Source organism: Ascidia mentula, chromosome 7 (assembly GCF_947561715.1).
Source record: "Ascidia mentula chromosome 7, kaAscMent1.1, whole genome shotgun sequence".
In the NCBI taxonomy this organism is placed as follows: domain Eukaryota; kingdom Metazoa; phylum Chordata; class Ascidiacea; order Phlebobranchia; family Ascidiidae; genus Ascidia; species Ascidia mentula.
The window spans coordinates 10,791,792-10,810,499 of NC_138572.1; the positions used below are offsets into that span (position 1 = coordinate 10,791,792).

Consider the following 18,708-nt stretch of genomic DNA (forward strand, 5'->3'; position numbering starts at 1 on the left):
TAAAAGAGCTGAACGAAGCTGTTGGTGGCGAAACAATGTTCTTCGAAGAAATATCTTTATGTGAACTTCAAACGACACAACTAGGAGAAAAGCAGTGGCTTAATATGCAAAGTACTTACTCTCCTCCTGCTCTCGGAGAGGTAAGGAGTTATTGATAGGCATTTAAGTGTGACAAAATACAAGCTTTTTATTGTGTTGTTGTAATTGCTAGGAGTGGCAAATGGAAGTGAGCGAACGTACGACACGTGTTACTACCGAAGTACACCAAGTTGTACAAAAATATCACTATAACACACGGGCAGACAAAAGAGAAGTACCGAAGAAAAACGACCAAAAGCAATCCAAAGGTAGGGGACAATGTTGTATCAATATTCGTAAAAACTCGTATTGCATATTCCTGAAAACAAAAATAAAACACTTACTCCTACACGAGAGTATTTTGTTTTACAGCTGCTTCAGAAAAACAGGAGCAGTCCAAACGAAAAGCAGGTATGCAAGCAAACTGTTGGGACTTATTTGGGTAAATTAACTTTAATTATGCGTGTTTTGCAAATGTATGCGTATTTTTTAGGTTTTGCAAAATCACCCACATCACCGAAAAAAGCGAAATCACAAAAAACGCACCACGCATTTGCGACAGTTTTTGAACACATGGGTAATGCCTTAATTTTTGATCTAATGTGTTTGCGGTATGTTGACAAAATACATCTGTTTAGACCAACCACCAGCTGTTGGAACGATCGGTGATTACGACCAAAGATATGAGATTGGAGAAAAATTGAGGGATGTTCCGTTTCTGGTCGATTACTACTGCAAGTTGTTCGCCAGTAGAAGAGACGATCTCTTCACCGATGTTTATCAAAAAATCTCTGAAATTGTGGTAGATGAACTGGAATATCCCGTGCAAGCGGTCAGCGACCATATCAAACACTGTACTGGTTTAAAAAAAGTGTTGCTTCATCAGCTTGTTGCAGACTTCATGCTGAAAGCACCAAAAGTGAGTGCAAAACAAGTGGTTTCTCATGTAAGGTCAATTAAAAAAATCGCATGTAAGTGGAATAACAGAAACGAAAACCAAAAGGAATTGGAAAAAGAAAAAATGTCACAAATAGTCCTCAAAATAAAAGAAAAACACAATTCAAAATATTCAATTGCCAACCAAAAGCTACACGAAGCCGCTTGTCTTTACTATGCCGCAATGATAAAAAGCGGTATCGATTACCGTCATATAGAGGATGCAAAACAAGTAATCAAAACCGGAAGTTATAACAAAACTGACGAAATAAATTCAATACTTGGAAGGTGTCATTATCGGGAAGGCCAACGTGAGGAAAACCTCGGCAAATTTGAAGAAGCTATAAAACTCTTCAAAAAGGCACAAAAAATTTTTGACAAAAATAAAGACAAGGACCGCAAATCAAAGTGTGAAAAGGCAATACAAAATATTGAACAAAAACTCGCTAATAAGTAATATTTTTTCACAAATTTTGGCAATGTAAACTTGAGTGAAAAAATACAATTGGTGTCTTTTATAAAAAAAATTACCATACAATGTGCTGTTTTTAGTTTCCTGATTATTTGCAGACAATCTAATGAAAACATTCTGTCATTTTCTCTGACCATATTTTGTAAAAATATTTTGTGTTTCTGCTATGATTTTTTCTGCTAGTGTTGTGTGATGATGATGCGCAGTTGCAATCATACTACAGAAGTCCTTAGTGCATATTCATAATTCGTTGTAAAATTAAAATGCTACAATTTTATGATTTTAGTAAATGTTGTTGGTTAATTTCGACTTGTTTGAAAAAATGTACTAAACCTCCTATTGATTGGTTTTTGAAACTAATTTTGTTTAAATGTTTTCTTTGTAAATAAATGTAATGATGACAATTATTTCTGTCAATGCAGGTGGAGCAGAGATTTTCAATTGATGTATTTTGTTTTAAATTTTGAATGCTGGATTTAAATTAAATGCTGCAGAATTGGCAAAAAAAATCTCGCCAAACATGTGATCAAAAAAATTTCTGTTTCGTTTGCGGCATTTGCGGCTACCTAACAAAAAAGGGTTCGTTTTTTTTGAGAATATGTAAGATAGTATTTGCTTTCATTCAAACAAATTTCCTGAGATAAATAAGAAAAATTTCAGCCAGAAGCTGTTTGCCAGCATGGGCGGTTTGAAAAAAGCCAGAAGCAAGTGGAAAGTTTTATCCAGTCCTCCACACACACACCAACGCAATCACTCGTTCACTGCAGCGCTAGGAGTATACAGACCTCATCGCAAATATCTTACGAATACAGGACCCCAACATATCGACGATTGACCGAAAGATACCACAAAGTGGAAATCTGTGTGCCTGCTAGTCTACCAGCTAGCACAGTGCCACATCAACAGCTGCACTGATGAGACCTTACAGGTCGAAACAGTGCGTGTATACACCCTGTCTGCAGCTCTCACAGGACCCCTTGTTTTTGACGAAATTCCTGTTGGATGTCGTGTAACCAATGTCGACAGCAAGGGGGATCTGTGCCAAACTCACCACTGTTTCATGTGTTGTTTCTTATTTACATTTTGCATTTTATCAGGGATAGTAAGGGAATTTAGCTCAAAAGAAACCTAAACTTTGTTGCCCTAAATGAGGTTGTCAAATCCACCCACAGCATAGATGTGATGTCATGGGTAAATTCAACCTACAGGCGTGTAAATATAAGATCTGGCTGCAGACTCATTCCATGCTAAAAATGCGTACAGGGGTAATCGTACGTGACTGGGGATAAATTGGACAGCAACTTTCAACGGATGTTTTTTGGTTTATTTCACAAATATTCGAAATCAATGTCGGCGCAAAATTGGGGCAATAACGCATGAATATCATTTAACCTTCCGGAATCGGGACGAGGCCAATTGCTGTTTCGATCCTCATGTGCGTGGCCTGCAGGATTTTTCAACACTTTGGGCAGCTCGTGTACTTTTCACGCAACACGGATGTCATGGAAAAACAAAAAAAGCGAAGCCAAGTTAACGGGATATTGCGCCAACCATACCTCAACAAATCCACTACTCAAGAAACACTTGGTTAGCAACAGGAACGATATTTCTCTATGTCCTGACAAGTTTATTTTATAATACAAGTGTCTGTAATATTACCTACTTTGAGTTAAGTTAATACGACCTGAAGCTATACAATATATGGAAAGTAATTCGGCAAGTGTGCTGTAACGTACATGTTGTAAAGCTAGATGATTACTTAGAAATGTATCATCAGTCCTTTATTTATTACCTAATTTGCAAAAGTGAAACGAAAAATGAAAATATAAAACTTTGTGTGTTCCCATATTAATGGTTAACAACTACTAAAAAAAAGTTTCACGGTAATGTGAAGTAAGTTTGCATGGAAATTTTGTTGGGGGGAATGCTTTATGTAAGTAACAGATCAACTTGAAAATCCACCAAATTTTGCAGTTAGTTTAATTAGATAAAATGGCCTTTTCAAACCCTTGATTTTTCTGACACAATAAGCAACCAAATATACTACCTGCAGCGCGTTTTGTAAACGCTCTAATAAATTAGATTTGTATTGAAACATTAGGTCACAACTCATTCAAGTTTTCTTTTAATTGTCACTTTGTGCTTTTCTATTTGTAACGGCTGTACCTTGCCTGTCCTATAACCAAGAATGGTTCCCCCGGTCCCTCGTCACCGTCTACGTTCAATTTGTCCACCGCAAGTTGTACTGATTTTTCGCTGACGTTCACAAAAATAAAATAAATTGAATTGAAATTATCAAAGGAAAACCTTGTTTACCGAGTGCTGCGCAACACAACAATGACAAAACAAGACAAAAAGATAAAGCCAGTAACAAACAACTTAAAAACTAAAATATTATTTTATTATAAGAGAGTAACACAGACGAGTACAAAACCATTGGGGTTTGTATGTCGTAAATGCTTTGGTAGCTATCCGAAAAATGTAAGAGTAGGCCTATTTATAAACTTAATCCTACCCCGGAGTGTTCAGATACTAAAGATTTTGTCTATCAGAATTGAAACCATAGCTTTTCTTGTGGGCATACTTGCTTCACAAGTTTATAAGCTTATAAGTTTAGGAGTATTTTTTGCTGCAGTGGGTTTCAAACAAATGTTATCCTGGGCACGAATCTTTATCAGATGTTCTGCTATAAGTATGGGTACATCGTATTGTGGCCATTAATACCATGACTGCAATAAATCCACATTTTTTGACAGGAGCAGTGATGTGCAGCGTCTGAACACTGCGGGGTAATTAAGTGTAATAATGCTCTTACATTTTTCGGATAGCTACTCAATGACCTTACAAGTACTGAGTTTAGATTATTGTAAATATCTTTCAAACTTACATGCTGTTTAGTCATGCGTAACGCTTAATAGGTGGCGTCACACAAAAAATGTTTTGCGGGAAATGAATAACCATTTATTGATTTCGTTTACCACTTTTACGATTAATAGCCAAATATAAAGAGAAATTGAGATAAAATAGGTGAAGACAGTGTTGGCTGATAGTTATTGGCACATTTGCTTAGATATATTTTATTGTTGTAGCTTTTGCTTTATATCATTTAAAAATGAATGCTGGACGTGCTTTTAAGCTTTTTGTGTCAGTTGGAACTGTGGGCGGTGTTTCTTGTGCTACTGCACTATTTGGAATTAAAGATGAGAAAGACAATTTTTTGGACAAGGGAAAGGGTAGAAAGTACACTTGGGACTTCAACTGGGACCGAAGAGAACCAGTCAATTTGATTAACCCTAAAAAATTGGAAAAACTGTTACAAAGTGGAGATGAAATGGGTTTTAAGAACCTAATTAGTCAATACACTCCAAAGGCAACACGGCACTTATTTTTTATTCGTCATGGTCAATATGACCAAACATATAAAGATGATGAAAGACGAAAGCTTACCAAGCTGGGACAAGAGCAAGCTATTTATACTGGAATGCGCTTGCGTGACTTGGGACTTGAATTTGACAAAATTGTTGAATCGAGCATGACACGTGCAATTGAAACAAGCTCATTAATACAAGACCAGCTGCTTAAGACCACAGTTATAAGGTCCGATCTACTTAGAGAAGGATCGCCAATTGAACCAGTGCCACGATTTAAAGACTGGAGGTCAGATGTTTCTGTCTACACAGACAACCCAAGAATAGAATCAGCTTTTCGCAAATTCATCCACCGTGCTGAATACACCCAAGACAAGGATTCATATGAAATTTTTGTGTGCCATGCAAATGTAATTCGTTACTTTGTTTGTCGAGCAATGCAACTTGCCCCCGAAGCTTGGCTTCGAATAAGTTTACGTCATGGTAGCATCACTTTAATTAGCATATTTCCTGATGGTAGTGTGGCAGTTAAGTCTATTGGAGAAGCTGGACATATTCCCCATGATAAACTGACAACTTCATAATTTTTTTATCATCGGAGGATGAATACTCTGTAATATACTCTTTCCTACTGATCAGGCAATTCCATGAGTTATTGTATCATGCAGTATAATTTATCACTCATCAAGTTTGTATGTTGATCTCAATATTTTTGATTTTTAGTTTAAAAGCAAATTCATGTTCAAAATGCATATTTTAGAAATTTTTATAAAGTGCCAACTTGTTATTGCACAATGTTTGTGAAATGGTATCGAATACTTTGCTATAATATTTATAACATTAATTGAAATACTGTAATATTTTGCACAATTTTCATTTGTTTTAGATTCTTGAAAAGACTTTTTAGGAATTTCAAAGTCATGAGTCGTAAACAAACACCCAGTGACTTTCTGAAGCAAATTATTGGGCGACCGGTTGTTGTAAAGCTTAACTCTGGAGTAGATTACAGAGGTTGGTGAAACATGGTTGTAAACAGCAACAATAGAATTTCCTATGTCTAAAAGTAGATGTTTTTTTAATATTGCAATGTTTTCTCTACATGCATGACATATTGTTGTAAATGTGAATAGTTTGTCGATGCATTAAATGTTAAAGAATTTATTTAACTTTTTCTTGTGCACAGGTGTGCTGGCATGTCTTGATGGTTACATGAATATTGCCCTTGAACAAACTGAGGAGTATGTCAATGGACAACTAAAAAACAAATATGGAGATGCATTTATTAGAGGAAACAATGTGTTGTACATCAGCACACAAAGAAGAAGAGGAATTATTAGTTGATCCATTTATAGACTTGCTGCACAATTTGTTTTGCATTCAGAGATGAAAGTTGTGGAGATGAAACTTTTATTGTGTCTCTGACATTTTGTTCACACTTTCAGTTTTGTAAATTTTTTTTGTGGATTGTGAAATTGTGCCTCACTTTTAAAGAGCTTTGGCTTGCCACAGATCTTGAATCACTCTCTTAAAAATTGTGCCTGGCAAAAATACCATTTATGTTCCACTTTTCTCAATGTAGTGATTTTACTTGCACAAACAGCCACTATATTCTCCTAAAAAATTGGCCACATGCCTGAAACAGTATCAATATGTAGAACTGTATGCTTTATTCACTACCAAGCATAGAAATGAAATTCCTGAAATGACAGTAAATAAATGAAGAAAAAGCATTGTGTTGCCTTGAAAATATAAACATGAAACTAAAGTCAATGAGTACAAAATTTTCCTATGATTCATGGCTTTATTGGCCTTCAGGCATTTCAGAAATCTGCCGTGGATCAATCAACATTTTCCTCAATTGTTTGAAGTTGAAGGCCAAGCTGAAGATATTGGCTAATTCGCAACAAAGGGCTTGCAATTCGTTCGGTTACTCATGCGCAGCGGTATATGAAGTCAGTTTTAAGGCTGTTTGCGGTATGAGTGGCTTATCAATTTGTAAACAAAATTACCAACGTAAAGCAAAGTTGCTTTGTTTGACTTGAGTAGAAAACAGTCTCACGGAACGGCGGCGATGAAAGTTTGGGGAATTGTGTGTATGCTGTGGCTTCTGTATTTGCGTCAATTGGATGCAAAGCAGCGAACTTACTATATAGCATCTGTTGAAATAGATTGGAATTACAATGTCAACCAAAGGTATGTGAGAAAGCTCAGCGATTGAAAGTAGTCAATGCAATGCAGTCTATAAAGCAATGTGTATTTTGTGAGTTGCTTGCAAAACTCTGATGTTTGTGAATAGCTATTGAAGTTTAGCATCTTTTATATGCTGGCTTAGTTAAACGTTGTTTGCAATTGAAAAACCATGTATTCCTGGCAATAAATGATTACAACGCATGTGTTAATTGTGTACTTGCAAGTTCAACTTTTTTTTAGCGCTTCGTCTGCCTTCCGAAAAACTGTGTACAGGGAATACAAGGATGGTTACTTTACAAGACAAAAAACTCACCCGACCTACCTCGGCTTTTTCGGTCCAACTTTAATTGCGGAAGTAGGAGATACGATTGTGGTCAGGTTCAAAAACTTGGCCAACATTCCGTGCAACATAATTCCACAAGGAGTCCAACTGAATTCAGGTAAATGTTATGTAATGTAAATGTCATTTATATAGTCTGCACGCTTTTCCGCAAAAAATATATCGCATTTGCATGTATTATAGCGTATAGGCCTGTATCACAAGAAAAACTCTATGCCCAACTTTTTCACTATCAGACAAAGGAAACCTTCCTGTAAACCCTGGACAACAGACTATACAAAAATGGATTGTTCCACATGTTTCATCACCAACGTACGACGATCCAGCCTGCGTAAACCGTTTGTATTACAGCAACGTTGATCCAACCGCAAATTTAAACTCAGGTAATATAAGATAAAATCGAGGTTTGTGTTACGTTTTCCCTAGCAGGTCGATGTGCATAGACACGAAAAAAGCCGTAAAACTTTTTAATTTTCAGGCCTCATTGGGACACTTATTATTTGCAAGATTGGGTGGATTGCAAATGTTGACGATCCTCTACATCCTCCCATCGTTTTATACTTTGCTATAACCGAAGAGTCTGAATCCAACACAAGTTTTCCAAGCCAACAAGATAGGGTAAAAAAGTCTAATTCTAACGCCATATACAACAGACGTACTCAGCCCACAGAAATATCTCTGTAAGGCTGGTACAACAGCTAAGGAGTTGTATTATATATAATACGAATATTACTTTACATTAGCCATTTACTGTGAAGCTTTTGCTTCTCGTCAGGTTTTTTATCACATCAACGGGTTTGGAAACGGAACTTTTGAAATAACCACATCCTGCGACCAACAATCACAAATATGGTATCTTGTCGGTATGCATACACACTGCGTCGTGACACCGTATATAATGTTTGTAATTTGAAATACTTTGTTTCTTCTTACTTCAGGCATTTCAACCACGTCGACAGCATTTTCTATCACACTCGAAAATCACGTGATACAAGTCAGGACATCTCATATCGCCAATGTCATCACACTGACGTCAGGTTCTACAGAAGTCATCGAGTTCGATCTAACTTCAAGGACTGCGAATTCATGGTTGTTTTACAGTAAAATAGATCAGCACTACCTTAACGGAATGGTCGGAACTGTATCAAGCCAGGTATTTTTACAGGGAGTGTATACAGCGTCCTGTTAATATAAGGTCTAATCTGTTTTTTTTTAATTTTTGATTGCTTTTCGCGGAAGAATAAACTATGCTATGTCTAGGCCAGATATGGACAAATGGGCGAACCGGACCAAATCTGACCCGTTGGTTCTTTAAATTTGCCCCTTTAAGTCTTGATATTATGTAAATTGTTCACACTGCGGTTTAAGTTTAATTTCATTTCACAATCAATGCTTTTCAATTACATTATTTATTCGTTGATTAATAGAAACGTGTTGGTTCATAAACTGTAGTGTTAACACTCTTTGTCAACTTCATACTCGCATGAACCATGGGCCCACCTGTCAAATTATTGATAATTTCTGCTAGGCAAAAATTAGTATGTAATCAATATGGTTATGAAAAATATTACTTCCTTCAAAAAACATTGCTTCTCGTGTGAGCAGGGCTGTCACGTGGGCGGTATATTCGACCGCTGGTGGCAACGTTTAACTGGTCACCAAAGTAGTAGTGAAGGTGATTGGAATCAACTTGGCCGAGCAAATAATTACCGAACACCTCCGAGTCGTCAAGAATCAACTCAACCCACAAGAAACGTATTCTTACCGTGTTATTGTCATATTTGTTATTCGTTGTTATAGTATATGTGGTAACACTATGACTTTTTGGTAGATTCGGACGTATTACATTGCTGCAGAGGAGGAGTTGTGGAATTACGCTCCTTACGAATACAATCTTATCAATGGAGATAAACTCACGTATAAATTCTCTGATTCGAAACCATTTTACGATGACGGACGCTATCGAGTTGGTTCAATCTACCTAAAAGTAAATGCTATGTATCATTATCCTAAGCTATAAACGCATGAAAGCTATACTTTTGTGAGTAAAATGTGTCATGGGCGTAGTTACATAGAAATCTTAATAAGGGCAAACAATTTATTACCAAACTAACAGGATATAAAGGTAATTAAAAATTACGGCAAACTGATTTTTGCATTAAAAAAATGCTAAATTTTTCTAACACTCTTTGTGTGGGTTTGGTAGATACACTTTCTATCAAAAATACCATCAACACGTTGCTATGAACAACTATTATTAAGTGTTGTGTGCCAACCTGCTAAATCGAATAAATATAGTTTAAACAGATTCGATCGTGTAAGCTCCTAAAGTAAGATAATGTTAGTAAACAAGAGACTCAACAGCCCTTTTCCGTTCAATTGGGAAGGAAGCTTGCCTTTGTTTTGGTAATGAGTAAGACGAAATGAGTAATTAGACTATGACATCATAAAGCACTTGGTCAATGCGGGCTGTTACATCCTTTCGCTAAACAAATAATAGCTCGAGTTGTTTTTCAGGTGCTTTACATTTTGTATACTGACGAAACTTTCAGTGAGAAAGTTGGACGAAATGTTAGTCGTGGATTTCTGGGTCCAGTCGTTCGCGTTCAAACCGACGAAACTTTGAGAATTGTTTTTAAAAATCTCGCCACGAAACCCTTCAACTTGTATTTGGATGGCTTTCCTAACTCTGAAAGTAAAAAGTTTGTGTTTGATCCTGTGGCATGTTAATACCTCATTGGGATATACACGTATATAATGCGATTGACTTATGCTGTAAAAAGAGTTTATTACATGGAAGAAAAAAGCCAAATTATTCGCAACCGCTGTCATTTAGTTCTCATCACTAATGATGGTCACAGCAGTGTTCGAAACGTTTGTTTATAATAATTAGCATATTAGCTTTGGCTTTTCTATTCCGTGTAATGCGATTGACTTATTAAGTGTGTCACATACACTTTTAGCGTTACCACCACTTATCCTAAATACTCAAAAAGAAACTCTCAAAAGAAATACAAATTCTTGTTGTCAGGTGGGGCAGTACTTCCTGGAGGTAACCGAACATATGAGTACGTTCTTTCCCAAAACTATGGACCTTCACTTAACGAGGAATTGTGTTGGACGCGCCCATATTATTCAAATGTCAACCCAGTGAAAGATGTCGCAAGTGGTTTATTTGGACCTCTCCTTATCTGCAGAACTGGAGCTTTGAATCAAGCTGGACAACAGGTATATAAAAGCGTAATGGTTTTGTTTAAGAGAAAGATGTCATGCGCAGACAACAGGAATTAGACTATTCTTGCAAGGTAGTACCGAAAATTCTGTCCTATTTGTCAGATATCCAAAATAACTCACAACGAGTGGTTGACGATCAGAGATTTCAAAATTTCACTGAAATATAAATTCCTCTATCACGGCATTGTCATTTTCTATGCTTTACCAATTTGAATAAGATTGCATTGACATCGTTCAGAACTCTTTGTGAGTTATTTTGGTGTTGTTCGAAAATTGTTTGGAAAAATTAAAAACCATGTGTGATTTTTAGGCCGAAATTGACAAAGAATTATTTCTGTATTTTTCCACAATCGACGAAAACTTGAGTTGGTATATCAACGATACGATCGCGGCAACAACTTTATCGAGACACAGCAATTTTTCATTTGTGCATTCGAAGCAATTTTACGAATCGAATAAAATGGCGTGTAAGTAATAAGTTTGTAGCACGTTGCCTGGAATAATAGGCCACTGTAATTAGTTGTCCAATATGGCAACTCTCTTCTATTCTAAATCTTCTCATTCGACCACTTGCTTACCTACGTCCTATATATTGTACATAACGTATTTTTAAAAAATTTTTAACGAGTTTTTTTAACGGTAAATTCAACAATAAAAAAATTGTTTAGTTAGACATTTTCAATATGGATCGAATGTTTTAGAATGTCAACATATCAAATTATTTTTCAGCTATTAATGGGTATGCATATGGCAATTTACTGGAGCTTGAAGCCGCAGTGGGGGATAAAGTGAGTCTCCATCTGTTATGTGAAGGAAATGATAATGATCTACACACAATCAGCATTGCCAACCAGGTAAAAATACTAACAAACGTTAATAAACAAAGTCAATTTGTTGGCGTTAATATTAAAAAAAAATGAAAAAGAATTTTGCGAATAGACAAATATTAAAATGCAACTGTTTTAATCCAATCATATTGCAAAAACAAACAGGAAGTTCATTTCTTATTCTTAGACATTCAAGGAGGAATATGGTTCCCTGCAGTTTGAAGAAAACTTTGTTTTTACCGCAAATCAAGTTGATTTAAATTCTATTGAGCTTGCCCCTGGCACAGCGAAAACAGTTTATTTCTCTCCGCAAGTTGTTGGTAAGTAAGACAAGATTCTTTTATTGTTATGGTTCAAAAGTTTGCTCTTCCCCCAAACTTGTAATGTTATGCTCCACTGAGTTCAACGCCCCAGTGAGTGTGACGTCACTTGCGTCCAGTACATAATCACGACCACCTTTTTTGCCACTTGTGTTGGTTTACGAGAAAACAAAACGTACTAACGCACAAACAAACAAAATTGATAAACAGAACACCATTTTTCAAAGCAAATTAACAGAATTTATTCAAATCAAAAAGCACTCCCAGTTTCGCAACAACTTTATTATTCCGTCGCAGGTAAATGGTTGACCACAACATTCAACTTGCAGGCAAGACGAAATGGCATGGAAGCATATTTCACAGTGCGACCAAATGTTTCCAACGCAGACCAACAACAGGGTGGTGACGAACTTGCAGGTGTGGTGAAGTGTGAAAAACTAACCATGCATGTCATGGGAAAACTTGTGTTAAGTTTTTTTGAACTGTGGCCTGTTTAAGTGGTTATTTGTACTTTCCATTAATATCTTCTTAGTAATGGTTTGGTACTGGGGCGGATCTCTTTTGGTGGTCAGTTATATTATCTAAAACTTATTGTGACGCAATAATGACAATTTTGGTCTTGTGTGTGCAAGCCATGAACGATCAATGTTAAGACAAAACCCTTACGTTTGCACCAAAACCATTTTTGAGTGTTATAACTTATTCTATGGAGAGGTAAGGGGCGGCCGCTCCCAATAGACCCTTCCTAAATCCGCCCCCGGTGTTGGGTTTCCTATAAAAGGTGGATAGTTTCACATATTTTTAGGCACTTCTTTGTGTGAGAATGGCGCTATTTGAATAACCATCTAAATTGAAAATTGATACATTTATAAGCGGTTTTGCCTAAACTTTGCCCAAAACTGCAGTTAATCTACGATTTTTGTTCTAAATTTAGTTGACAATGGCAATGTGAGATGGTATTACATAGCAGCAGTCGAACAGATGTGGGATTATGGGGGAAGTCCGAATAGTGAAACTAATGCTACAAACTCAACCAACACCGTTTACAAAAAGGTATCTTCACATTTCCAAATGTTAATTTTTAATAAAAAACTATATTTTATTTAACACAAATATCTTTGCGCGATTTACTTTTTGATAAACGTTTTAATTCTTGCCATGTTGTAATTTATAAACTACAAAGTTTCAGTTTCATTGCAACTTGTGTTGGTTTCAAAAATTAAACATCGCAATCCTCAGGTTATATATGAGGAATTCTCAGACGACTCTTTCACAAGGAAGAAACTTAAGGACAATAAATTGGGTCTTTACGGTCCAGTTATTAAAGGGGAGGTTGGAGATATAATAAAAGTGGTTTTCAACAATCAAGGATGTGAACCTTTTTCGATACAACCGAAAAATCTTTTATATGATGCTGATGAATCAGGTAAATTCAAATAAATTAAATCATTTTATTTTGCGTGATAAATCATGTCGTCAATGAACTTATTATGCAAAATTAAGATGCCGATAAAACCTCTGAGAATATTAAGTCCTGCGCCCACTGGCACAGTAATTATGCGCACACGTTTCAAACACAACTGCGTTTTTCAGCTAGAATTTTGGGCTGTCTTCAAGAAATTGGCTTTAAGTGAATGTTTCTGTAAAATAAGACTTTAGTATTAATCCCATTAACCATGAACTTCCGGCATGTGCAAAATAATGCCGTATTTTTTTAAAGGTGATTTTGTTCTTGTGGGAGACAAAATCCGCACAGACTTTTCCAAATCGGATCCTGAGTTTGTGAACAGAGCATCTGTTTTAACTGGCCACACTCACACGTATACTTGGCGTGTTCCTCAGTCAGCTGTCTTCTCTGGAAGTTCAAATCCTTCAGAATGCTCCGCTTCTTATTATTTCTCCGCGACATATCCTGACAGAGATATTCACTCCGGACTAATCGGTAAAAAAGTTGCCAAAGGGTTAATCTGTGTGAGGGCTTCTCAACGGTTTTTTTAGATTTTTTGAAAGAAAATTTCTATGCGAGACATTAAAAAAAATATTATTTTGTGCGACCCCTGGTAAACAACCATCAGCGTAAAATAGGTAATAGCTCCCAATACAAAGCTAACATATTCCGCAATTCCAAATGTTTAAGAATCCCTGGTCTATTTCAATATGTCTATTTCAGTATGTTTAACACTAAGCACATTTGTAAAAACTGATGGTGCCTTGTGGCGGAAATAAACCAACAGCAATGAACCTTGTTAGCTATCATCACTGTTTTGAATATTGACACCAATTACTATATTAGATACAATGAACGATCGTCAGCATGCCATATAGTACCTTGGTTAATTTGATCCAGTTTACATATAGTAGTTATCTATGTATTTAGCCGCTTAGTTTTGTACTAAACAGTAAAGTACAACATTTATCCACATGCGTAATTTTTAGGTCCGCTACTTATTTGTAACTCTGGTGTTCTTGGTACGCAAGAAGAAGATGTGATCAGATATGATGTAGACAGGGAATATCATATATTGTTGAAAGGTAAATGTAAAGCGAGGCTCGGTAAGATTTACGTAAATTACATTTGCCTTTTTGACAGAATTTGACGAGTCAAAAAGTTGGTATGCAGAGGAAAATATGGACACAAGGAATTGGAATTTTAATGGAAACAAGGTAACTTAATATAACTTTGTTTTGCACACTAACTGGATTTTGATACCTGTTGCCCAAATGTGTTTTCAGAGACAACTTAAATCTGCCGTTTGTCACATGCTATCATTATAAAATTTTGAATCATATTAAATTGCCCAGGTTTTTGCCTCCTTAAATGGTCTTACGTATGGTTCATTGAGCGAGATAGAAATGCAACCCGGTGAAAGAATTGCATGGCATATTGTTTCTATGGACTACGTCCCAAGATCCATGTTTTTTGAGGGAGATCCTGTTTTAACATTTATGAACTCTGGCAGTGTGACGTCAAGTAAGCACTGATTTTGCAACAACTCACCTCACTAACGTTTAAAGTTTGTTTCTGAATAAAACTAAAGTAAACACACGATACGGAAAAGAATACAGTTTATTTATTAATCGTGCCTTCTTAAAAAACACACAGGCTTTCTGTGACGTCACAATTAAGCGCTAGTCCATAGGTTGAGAACGTTCATTGAAACTTTGCCCTCAAAGTTAATATTTATGACGTCTGTTTTAATATATTTAATAATTTACACGCAGTCACACGTAAGTTAATAATCATTGTTCATTATTAGGTATTATAAAAAATACATTATATACATGACGTTTTTGTACTTGTACCGGAAAGCACATGAAAATGTTTATTTGTTTTTTTAGGTTATGTTGAGATGGTGGGTAAGGTTGCAATTAAGTCAATGTTACCTGGTTCAGCCAATACCCTCACTATGGTTCCATCCAGCACTGGAAGTTGGAAGTTTGGTGATTTTTCTCCACAATCGATTAAAAGGGGAATGTACGGACGCTACTTGATCAGACCGAAAGGTTTGAATTTGATTTCTATGTTGCACTGTGTCCATAGACTTTTACCAAAAAAGTAAATTGTAAAAAACCTTTGACGGATGACAATTATCTCTGTTACAGAATGCAGCAATGCATTGGGGCTTGAATCAGGTTTGGTATCTGAGCGACAAATGACTTCGTCATCAGTATACGTCACTAGAGCTCGGTTTGGAAGGCAGATTGCTAAGTGGAAAGCTGATTATGGGAGATTGAATAAAAAGGGACAAATCAACGCGTGGATTCCAAGCAGATCTGACAAAAGTCCTTGGATACAGGTTTAATATTTGATATGTAATGTTTCCTATTGGCAAAAATAACTGGTTTGCCCACATTAATTACGTATGATTCGCCACAAAGTTTTGAAACACATCACCAATTTTTAATAAAACGACATGACCTTAGGTTGACCTGGGGACGCCAGTTCGTGTAACTGGAATAAAGCTACAAGGAACAGCTGATGGCCACACCAGGAAATATGTGACAAAGTTTAAAATATTGTACAGCATTGACAATCGACAATGGGCGTTTTATCGAAGGCAGGGAACTGATTTCGATATGATATTTCGAGGTAAAAACATGTATCAGCATTAGTGGCGTGTCTCGACCCAAAATTTGCTGAGAACGAAAATTTTCTGGTTTTTTAATATTATTTAGCCTAAACATTGCCCCATTTTACACACAAAAAAAATTTGTCGTATGCGTAACGGAAAACCATTTTTATTGATTTTTTTTAATGTTTAATTTTTTTTTTATTTCAAAAAGCCCAAACTTAGCAATCTTTAAATAACAAATTTAGAAGGGCCAATGGCCTCTTTAACCCTTACCTGCCTACGTCAATGATTATATGTTGTAACAAGTTGAAAACGTTTGTGTGTATTTAAACAAGCGAATCGTTAAAGCAAGTTTACATTTACATGATACACACTTTCTATAATTTATACATTTACCATGTCAGGTCTTGGTTCTGCAGGAAACTATTTCTACAACGAACCGGTAACCCGCACATTTTCTCCCCACCTTTTAACGAGGTACATTCGCCTCATGCCAATATCATGGCAAAATCAACCCGCAGTAAGAATGGAGGTACAGCTTTAACTATTCAATTAAAAAAAATTTTGTGCAAAGAAAGCATGCATTTTGTGCGTATTTTCTTAAATCTATATGTTTATTGTCACAGTTGTTGGGCTGCTCCCTCGAGGGTAAGTGTGAAAATCCCCAAGGTATCACATCTGGTGAAATACCTGACCAAGCTTTCACTGCCTCATCAACATTTGTTTACAAACGTTCGATTCGGTGGGAACCGTGGTTTGGTCGCTTGCACTACAAGCCTGATACTGAAGATGAATCCGAGTCTAACAATGATGATCGCGATGATGATGATGACGACCGCCGTGGTAACAGTGGTAACCGTGGAAACGGAAAGGGTAAGGGTAAAGACAAAGGAAAGGGTAAAGATTATGCACCAGCATGGGGCCCGAGCAAAAACAATAGACGACAGTGGATACAAGTTGACATCGGTAAGTTGCATCCACGTGTATTATTACAAAACAATTTATACAAGGTTTATTACATTTAGGTCACACAATAAAAGTGGGTGGAATCGTAACCCAGGGAGTAATGTACAAGAAATCCCAGTTGTTCGTGAAAAATTTCATCTTGCGATACTCGCTGGACGGATTTAGCTGGAATGTGTATCAGGATCCAGTTACTGGTCAAGCAAAGGTGCAGTAAAGTCTGCAATAAAGTTATGACCTCTTTTGATGTCTACTCTTTTCCGCTTATGCATATTTTGCTATATCCCATATACAAATAATATAACAGATCCTGCTCTACAAAATCAATTAACATAGATCACTTTTACTGGAAGTACTTTGGAGGTGCTTGTATAGCTTTGTAAAGCTTTTTCTAAATTTCGTGTAGATTTTTCGTGGCAACATTGACCCTGTTAACCCGGTCACTCATTTGCTACAAAATCCAGTGGTGGCAAGATACGTGAGGATTCAGCCGTGGGCTTGGAGGGGTCGAATTGCCCTCCGTTTCGAGCTTTTAGGTTGTGCAGTGGGACACGACAACAACACCTACCAAAACGCCACTGTAGTTCCTGACGGTTGCGTGGAAAAGTAGACTCTCTTGGTCTGAAATATATAATCTAATACTCGGAAATACATTTTGTACATACCAGTTTAATGTGTAGTTATTTCCAGTTGCAGGGTAGCAAATCAACAGATTTTGTTTTTGAGTGATAAATCAAGCTTTCGACGGAAGGTAGTTTCTGAAACAAATTCGTACAAAAAAAATGATAGAAGTACAGGACCTGCAAAGTCTGGGGTAGTTATTTTGCACATATAGAATAATGATTTTGAAAACTATTCGAATCATTAGTTCGGCGTTAATTGGTGATGTAATATTGTAATAAGCGATATCCTGGAACTGGAAGTAATCGTAGGCAATCAGGCTATATGCAATACTGTAGGTCAGTGGCGTATGTAGGATTGTGTAAAGGAGGGTGGGCAAAAATAATGTTTTTGTGGCCATCATGTGACCAATTGATCGCCACCTTGTGTTCAATAACACCGTAAAGCCCAATGAAATGAGAGATGTAAACAGCGTGGGCTATTTTTTTATAAAAAGTTAAAGCGACGATTTTTTACAAAAAATTCAATCGTCATAGTTTTGGGTTACTTTATCTGTCTAAGCATTCCCGGATTTATGTTAGTAGGTCCAGCAATAAAAAAACTTTCAGTACAAAATTTTGAAACATTTTTGACTGTGTTCCGGGAATGGTGGCCATAAAAGGATTATAATTCGTCTGAATTACCACGTTGCTTATTTAACCCATATTTGGCTTATTTAGCCAACCCACGTTAATCAACGACTGTTCCTCATAGCAACATGTGAAGTGACCCAGCTGGCGCAAAGTATAACCACTTTTGGTAAGTAGGCAACATGTTCATGTTGGTTTAATAAGCAACCTGTTATAGCTCACGCTAAAAGGTCAAATTTGCATTGCTTTTTTAAAGAAACATGTTGTTTTGGTGGACTTTTGCCCGTTTGGACGACTACGCTCGCCTTCTGGGAATGATTTTTTAACATTTGCTTATGTAGCCTAAGGAGCATATATTGATTAACTAGGCAGTAATGTATTAAATCAGATGAATTATAACCCTTCTGCATGGCCGCATGTAGGAAACAAGAAACAGAACAATTTGCGACTGGAGGTGTGTATAAAAACAATTTACATGCGACGACAAACTAATGGTTTTGATGTGATGGCGCTGACTTAATTAATGCAGTTACTTCAAACAACAATTAAAAATTAAATACAGAAAGTTGTTAAATATCGCCAAAGAGACGCTTTATGTGATATGACAACTGTTGTACCATACGCTTATTGTATATTTCTCAATTTAATGGGATGTTA

At 36.4% G+C, this 18,708-nt stretch overlaps 2 protein-coding genes and 1 pseudogene across 3 annotated transcripts; all 3 read left to right on the forward strand.

Moving 5' to 3' along the window:
- The first annotated feature begins 4,521 nt into the window (after nucleotides 1-4,521).
- LOC145908329 (serine/threonine-protein phosphatase PGAM5, mitochondrial pseudogene) lies at nucleotides 4,522-5,458 on the forward strand (annotated as a pseudogene).
- Nucleotides 5,459-5,623: 165 nt separating this feature from the next.
- Nucleotides 5,624-6,584, forward strand: LOC145908330 (U6 snRNA-associated Sm-like protein LSm6). The gene is made up of 2 exons (XM_082995586.1): nucleotides 5,624-5,865; nucleotides 6,038-6,584. Exons 1-2 carry the CDS (start codon nucleotides 5,775-5,777, stop codon nucleotides 6,193-6,195), a joined length of 249 nt encoding a protein of 82 aa, XP_082851712.1. The 5' UTR covers nucleotides 5,624-5,774; the 3' UTR covers nucleotides 6,196-6,584.
- A 238-nt stretch (nucleotides 6,585-6,822) lies between these two features.
- Nucleotides 6,823-17,468, forward strand: LOC145907916 (coagulation factor V-like). 2 transcript variants are annotated; one of them, XM_082995032.1, is made up of 27 exons: nucleotides 6,823-7,047; nucleotides 7,285-7,484; nucleotides 7,621-7,767; nucleotides 7,863-8,002; nucleotides 8,160-8,247; nucleotides 8,323-8,537; nucleotides 8,990-9,139; nucleotides 9,216-9,371; nucleotides 9,902-10,079; nucleotides 10,416-10,612; nucleotides 10,929-11,085; nucleotides 11,348-11,472; nucleotides 11,633-11,765; nucleotides 12,063-12,182; nucleotides 12,700-12,818; nucleotides 13,005-13,191; nucleotides 13,486-13,707; nucleotides 14,202-14,297; nucleotides 14,356-14,429; nucleotides 14,568-14,736; nucleotides 15,105-15,269; nucleotides 15,369-15,562; nucleotides 15,690-15,855; nucleotides 16,243-16,370; nucleotides 16,465-16,804; nucleotides 16,864-17,009; nucleotides 17,208-17,468. In XM_082995032.1, the coding sequence occupies exons 1-27, from the start codon at nucleotides 6,926-6,928 to the stop codon at nucleotides 17,409-17,411; spliced, it is 4,338 nt and encodes a 1,445-aa protein (XP_082851158.1). In that variant the 5' UTR covers nucleotides 6,823-6,925; the 3' UTR covers nucleotides 17,412-17,468. The 2 variants fall into 2 exon arrangements, with proteins under 2 accessions (XP_082851158.1, XP_082851159.1); XM_082995033.1 differs by having other exon boundaries at nucleotides 16,258-16,370.
- Nucleotides 17,469-18,708: the final 1,240 nt, after the last annotated feature.